The sequence below is a fragment of the Saccostrea cucullata genome, unplaced genomic scaffold (assembly GCF_032062105.1).
Source record: "Saccostrea cucullata isolate Sc308-1 unplaced genomic scaffold, CSIRO_AGI_Scuc_v1 ctg2013, whole genome shotgun sequence".
NCBI classification, from domain to species: domain Eukaryota; kingdom Metazoa; phylum Mollusca; class Bivalvia; order Ostreida; family Ostreidae; genus Saccostrea; species Saccostrea cuccullata.
The window spans coordinates 121,961-129,475 of NW_026926512.1; the positions used below are offsets into that span (position 1 = coordinate 121,961).

At 39.2% G+C, this 7,515-nt stretch overlaps 1 protein-coding gene across 1 annotated transcript; it reads left to right on the forward strand.

The window, feature by feature from the left end:
- The first annotated feature begins 489 nt into the window (after positions 1–489).
- Positions 490–4,254, forward strand: LOC134271902 (uncharacterized). The gene has a single exon (XM_062754126.1). The coding sequence runs from the start codon at positions 490–492 to the stop codon at positions 4,252–4,254; it is 3,765 nt and encodes a 1,254-aa protein (XP_062610110.1).
- The last annotated feature ends 3,261 nt before the right edge of the window (positions 4,255–7,515 follow it).

Genomic DNA, 7,515 nt, shown 5'->3' on the forward strand with positions numbered 1-7,515 from the left:
TCTTCGAAACGAAGGTTGTATATTTTGTAACGGAGGTTATAGAAGTTTAAATCTTCACTTTCACATTTGCAGTTAAAAAAAAACAATATATTAATAATTATTTGACTAAGTTGATTGGCCCTTAGTAATGCTGAGCGACATAAGTTTGTAAAGCCAATAGGAAGTCTAAAATTCGGTTTGTAAATATTCACAATAACCTCCGTAACGAAACACATTTTTGGTAAATGAAGGAAGTGATATCAGCAAATAAAGGAAGTGATATCAGCATGCACCCAAGTCTGTAAGACTACAAACGGCAAGAGTAAATCGTGTGCTAAGATACTTTCTGTCAAAGTGTATCCAGAGGGACATCAAGACCAATCACGTCTTATCTACGCTGTGATCGATGACCAAAGTGACCATTCCTTAGCTACACCTACCTTCCTTGACTCATTCCAGGATAATAGGCCTGTTTATGACTATTGTATTATTTCCTGTGCTGGCCGCAAAATGACATCAGGAAGAAGGGGAACAGGTTACATTGTCGAATCATTGGATGGATCCACTGTCTTGAAACTCCCTACTCTGGTTGAGTGTTCTGACATACCTAACAATAGGGATGAGATCCCATCCCCAGAAGTTGCGTTACAATATCAATATCTACATGATATTGCACCTTTCATTTTACCAGTGAATGAAGATGTAGAGATAGAACTTTTGATTGGCCGAGACCTTATCATGGCGCATCATGTGCTTGATCAGCGGATCAGCGTCGACCATTCACCTTACGCACAAAGATTACCTTTAGGATGGGTTATCCTAGGTCCCGTATGCCTTGGTAACGCACACCTTACTGACTCTGTGAATGTGAAGAAGACCTTCATCCTACCAAACGGGAGACCATCACTATTGGAGCCTTGTGAGAGCAAGTTAAGCTTAAAGGAAGACCCGTTTTTGAGAACGAGCCAGGACGAGAAGCTCGGACTGTCTATTGAAGACAAAGCATTCTTACAGATCATGGATTCAGGCTTCAAGAAAGATACAGATGGCCACTGGACTGCTCCTCTTCCTTTCAGAGAGGACAGACCTCGTCTACCGGACAACAGAGACCATGCCTTGAGGAGAGCCAAGACCTTGGATCTCGGTCTTCTTCGTAACCCTCTCAAGCGTGAGCATGTCCAAGAATTCATGAGAAAGATATTTGATAGAGGTCATGCAGAATTAGCTCCACACTTACCTGCAGGAAATGAGAGATGGTACTTACCCATGTTCGGGGTATACCACCCCAAGAAACCAGAAGCTATCAGAATGGTTTTTGATTCGTCAGCAAAACATGAAGGGGTGGCTCTCAATGACGTGTTACTCAAGGGGCCTGATAGCTCAAACAGTCTCCAGGGAATCTTAATGCGCTTTCGAAAGGATAAAATTGCAATAACTGCCGATGTAGAACAGATGTTCCATAATTTCAGGGTTTGTGAGCCACACAGAGACTATCTGAGATTCATATGGCATGAGGAAAACAATGTAGAAAAACCCCTAACTGATTACAGGATGACGGTGCACGTCTTTGGCAACAGTCCGTCTCCTGCCGTTGCCACGTACGGACTCCGCAAATCAGTCACCAATGCAGATGATGACGTCAGAAGTTTTGTTAACCGGAACTTCTACGTGGATGATGGGCTCATCAGTTGTCCTTCGGAGATAGAAGCCGTGAACCTGTTCAAGAGAACTCAAGAATCCCTGATGAGTGGTGGGCATCTTAGACTCCACAAGGTAGCCTCTAACTCAAAGGCTGTTCTGCAGATGTGTGACTCAGATGATCTGGCAAAGGATCTCAAAGATTTAGACTTAGGACAGGATACTCTTCCAGTGCAGAGGAGTCTTGGTGTGTCTTGGGACATTGAATCAGACAACATTGTGTTCCGTGTATCTACTGACCAAAGACCATTCACCCGTCGAGGAGTCTTGTCCGTAATTAACAGTCTTTATGACCCGTTGGGATTCACAGCACCAGTTACACTCCAAGGCAAACTCCTTCTTCGAGAAATGATGTCATCCTTCTCGGGCCCGTTAGATTGGGACGAACCCTTGCAGCCTACTTTCCAAAGGCGTTGGCAAGACTGGGTCATCTCACTTCAACAGCTTGAGCTACTAAAGATTCCTAGGATGTATTGCAAGTTATCTGTTACTTTTTCCTCCAAGTGTGAAGTTCACATCTGTTCAGATGCGTCCAAAGAAGCTATAGCTGCCGTAGCATACCTTAAAGTCTTCACTGAAAGTGGTTCACATGATTCGGGATTCCTATTGGGAAAAGGAAAGGTAGTCCCAGTACACGGCCATACCATACCTCGCCTTGAGCTCTGCGCTGCAGTCATGGCAGTAGATCTAGCGGAAACCATCAATGAGCAAATGGACATTGACAGAGAAGCCTTTCATTTCTACACGGACAGTCGCATCGTCTTAGGGTATATTTCAAATGACAGTAGACGTTTTCATGTGTACGTAGCTAACAGAGTTGGTAGAATTCGATCCTTCAGTAAACCTTGCCAGTGGAACCATATTCCGACTGACTGTAACCCAGCGGACTTGGCAACTCGAGAGTTTCATGCTAGTGATTTACCGTATAGCATGTGGATTCATGGACCTTCTTTTCTTAAAGAGGATCATGTTAGTGATGAAGACTCAGAGAACAGATCTGAAGGGTTTCCTCTCATTGATACAGAAGAGGACAAAGAAGTGAAGAAGGAAGATGTAATGTGCATGAAGACTACGGTAGAACAGACTTTAGATTGGGAGAGGTTCTCAAGGTTTTCAAGTTGGAAACATTTAGTAAGAGCAGTCATGAACGTAAAGAGACTTGCGAGAAAGTACAAGAAATCTAAGACTGAAGTATCTGTCTCAATGGCTGAGATTGTCATCATCAGAAAGGTTCAGAGCATGATATTTCCAGAAGAGATTGCGGCAATCACGGAGGGGAGAAGCCCACCACTTCCGTTGAAACCAATCTTAGATGAACATGGAGTATTACGTGTAGGAGGGCGGATTCAAAGGATGAGAGGTAAAAAACAGAATGACTACACAAAGGCCATCACCTGTCACCCTAAAATAATTCCAAAGGGACACCAGATTGCACTTCTACTTGTTCGTCACTACCATGCTTCCATACACCATCAAGGACGTCATCTCACAGAAGGGGCAATTAGGTCAGCAGGATATTGGATTATAGGAGGGAAGAGACTCGTCTCCACTGTCATACGGGATTGCGTAACTTGTAAGAAGCTCAGAGGACAGACTGGTTGGTGTCAGATGGCAGATCTTCCCATTGACAGGATGGAACCAGGCCCTCCCTTCACTTTCGTAGGAATTGACACATTCGGTCCATGGCCTATAGTCTTCCGCAGAACGAGGGGTGGCCAAAGCAATCAAAATCGATGGGCCATCATGTTCACTTGTTTGGTCTCAAGAGCGGTACATGTAGAACTTGTGGAGGAACTCAGTAGCTCTTCATTTATAAACGCATTGAGGAGATTTGTAGCTGTCCGGGGGCCAGTGAAGCAGTATCGGTCTGATAGAGGCACAAACTTTGTGGGTGCGGCAAAGGAACTTAACATTGACGCCCATTTTGTAGAATCTGGAGAAGTCGGACAGTACTTAGCTGAGAATGGAGCTTCTTGGTTGTTCAACCCTCCCCATGCATCTCACTTCGGTGGTGCATGGGAGAGAATGATTGGTGCGTGCCGGAAGATCTTGGATGCCATGCTACTACAAAACAAACATGACCTTACCCATGAAGTATTGTCAACACTTATGCTAGAGGTATGTGCCATCTTGAATGCACGTCCATTGGTGCCGGTTTCATCAGACCCAGAGGAACCTGAAGTTCTCTCACCTTCGCTGTTACTTACTCAAAAACCGTCATCATGGGACCCTCAACTACCAGAGTTTGAGCTTAAGGACGCATTGAAAAGCCAATGGAAGTTTGTTCAGCATCTTGCGGATGAGTTCTGGACCCGATGGAGTTCAGATTACTTACAAAATCTTCAGAAGCGACAGAAGTGGGAATCAGGAGGTGTAACATTCAGTGTTGGGGACATAGTTCTCATGAAGGAGAGTGTTCTGTCAAGGAACCGATGGCCGCTTGGTATCATTGAAGAGACATTTCCCAGTGATGACAGTTTCGTTCGCAAAGTGAAAGTTGTTGTGATACGGGATGGTAAACGAACACCCTATGTGAGACCAATATCTCAACTGATCCATCTGATTGAAGTAAAGTGACACATTGAAACACAGAACTCAGTATTTGTACAAATTTATTTTGCATCAGATTAATGTGTTGATATCAGAATTTACTTCATTGTATGATAATATTTTGCATTGTTTGTTTATTTGACAGGGTATTGTCATTTAATTATGTGGTTTAGTTCACATTGTAGAAACTATTTTGTAAATTTTCATTTACACCTATGGTAGATTAATAAGATGGTGATTTTCTAGAAAATCAGGAGGGGAGTGTAGTGCTACTTCCCGGAAATTTACATTCTCCGGTTTTACTTTTACTGTAAATCACGTACTTCCATGTACTTACAAGTGCATTGTTAAATTCAAGTGTTTTGTGCCATAGAACACCATAGGAGTAAGTAATCATTGTTATAATTATGTATGCATTAAGCGGCACCATTGTATTACCATTTAGCTTCGATATTTTCTGCATTTAACTTGTATTTTCTTATATTTTTGAAATGCTAACAAGTTTGTGGCTAGGTAGGCCTATCGTAAAATATGGATTATCCTATGATGTATGTTATATCTTAGGAATGCTAATGAATTATGCTATATTAAGTATATAAATACAATCTAGCTTTAACTTAAAGAAGAGCAGATGTAAGCTGTTAAGTCTGTTAAATTTCTACTGTGTAAAACTGAGTTTTTCATTTAATCTTGGAAAATGGCATAGTGTAAATTTTGGATTGTCAGTCTATCTGATATGTGTCAGCTGTTATATTTCTGTCTTGAATCTTGAGCTTATTGTAACACATTGTCATTGTTTGTTACAGTTTTCACCCTCTACGAGGAGCAATAAAATTTTGGTTGCACCAGAGTTTGTTCTTGCACAATTTCCTCCCAATCATCCCTGTTTCCTTCTGTTGAGTGGATATCTGTTGGTGCTGGAGACACGTACTTTTCTGGTCTATACATTTTCGTAAGTTTATATAGTCCGAATACCCAGAAAAAGTGAATTCAGTTTATCCAGAGTTTAGTTCAAAATCACTAATGAAAATTTTTAGATTCTCCACCATGTAATAAATTGTCAATTGATAAGTCAGGTTTAAAGTTTAGAATTTATTGTAAGTCCAGAAATATGAATTTCACAAACAACTGAATTTAACAAAAAAATTTCCTAAAATTTCACAAATTGAGTTTAACAAAGAATTGTCCAAAATTGACTCGCAAACAAACTCACTCACATCTAATCTTATACAACTTCGCCCACTGACCAGCCAATTAAATTAAGGATAGAAAATTGCAAGAACAGTGGGAATCTGTATGACATAAATTTACAACACTGAAATTAGGTAGGACAAAGCATAACAAATTCAAAAAACACGATCCTAAGATCTAACCATAAAGTTGATAACAAGTATGAGTAAATGACATTGATATCGTGAGGCAGGAATGAGATGTCAAGAATTAGATATTGGTAACGAGCAAAAATGCCTTTCCTAAACATCAAATGAAAACAATTAACTTTCAACTACAGATGTCAAACAAGACCAAAAAGAAATAAACAATTATATAAAAAATATATTCATAATTAATAATTGGTCATTTAGAAACCCTTATAAAACATAATCATAACAAAAGCTCGCCTGACTGGTTTGCTTAAATTCATCAAGTGCAAAGAAATCAATAATGATACATATATATATATATATATATATATATATATATATATATATAACATAAATTCTTTCTCTTGGTAATCTATCTCTAAAAGACCATGAAGCTCAATGTCTTTTAAATCATGGTGAAGATGAATTTACTGAACACAATTTATTTGTAATAACATCTTTCTTTATTCATTTATACTACGTTTTATTTTATAACATGTTTTTCTGTGGAAGAGGGGGATTTGTACAAGTAGCGTGTAAAAAAATTACCAAATGAAATGTTATTTCCAACAATGAAGTTCAGACTACATAATGTCGACAGAGAAATTATTTTATTAACCTATCCCGCAGGATAGGTTATCCCGATCTATCCCTCGGGATGGGAATTCCGAGAAGAAACGCGCCAAAAATCTGTGTTAAATAATACTCCAAAAATGTTAAATCAACTGATAAGATGACAGTGACAATATCTTAAATGTAGGAGAAGATAGAATAACTTATACGTATAAAAACCGACTATACGACCCAAATTAGCCAAAAGAATTGAGAAAACGACGAAACAAAATTAGTACAAATCGGCGGCAAAAATGTCGGTTTTCAGTTAAGTCAACAAAGCTGACCAAGACTTGATCATGAACTCTTTCTATTGTAACTCCGTCCTAAATACGGCACATTATCAATTTCAAGATTCACCAAAAATTGCCCACTGGAAAAGCAGCTCATGCTGAACTAAAACGTATAGACAAAAACCTATACAAACCAAACGCAAAAATGGTGTCCTTCAGGATACACGACATTGTCATCTGTTGACATAAAGGCGATGAGATGGAAAAAAATCATCACTATCAATGTATACTTCTCTACCCACTTGATCACTGTGAAGGGAAACAACTACCTCCATTGGGTAGGTGACGAATTTCCACACTAAAAATCTGTTGTGGAAAATATGTCCACAAACGACAACTCGGAAACGAAAATTAAAAAAAATTGTTTGATGTGTCCGCCGAGTATGACCAGTTTCAATCATTTATTTGTAATAACGAAAAAGCATTTTCAACTCCGAGAATCGTCTCACCAAATACTGCCAGCTTACCAAAACACTCACCAAATCACTTACAAAGCATAGAATCAAGTTTTAGTTCAAGGTTTAGCACCCTCGACTAAAAGATTGATACGTTGAATAACAATATTATAGAAAAAATAAACACATTAGAAGAAACCATTCTGAGAACGAACCGAGAACGAAGTAAATCATAGTGATAAGAAAATAGAAATAAAGAACTAGAAAGTAAAGTAAATCACTTACTGGCAGAAATGAAGAAAAAGGAAAATGAAATCAAGGAACTCGGAGAAGAAATGAGCAGGCTCAAAGAAGCCGAGGAAAAAGATATTTTAAAAAAGAGCCACGGAAGGAAAAGAAAATTTAAGAGAAATTCAATGATTCAGAAGTGGATGTGATGTTGGATGAGAATACCAGTACAAATGTTAAATGTCTAATTCCAACTGCCAATAGATATGAAGCCCTCTCACCTGATGTTGAAGAATCAGACGCAATGCACCAAACAAGGTCAGATTTACCATGTGAAACACGAAAAAACAAACAAGATCTGCCCATCGAAATCATCATGGACTCCCATGGAAAATGGCT

Bases quoted from the DNA above. Each gene is read 5' to 3' on its own strand.
- LOC134271902 (XM_062754126.1), top strand. From the start codon at position 490: ATGACATCAGGAAGAAGGGGAACAGGTTACATTGTCGAATCATTGGAT.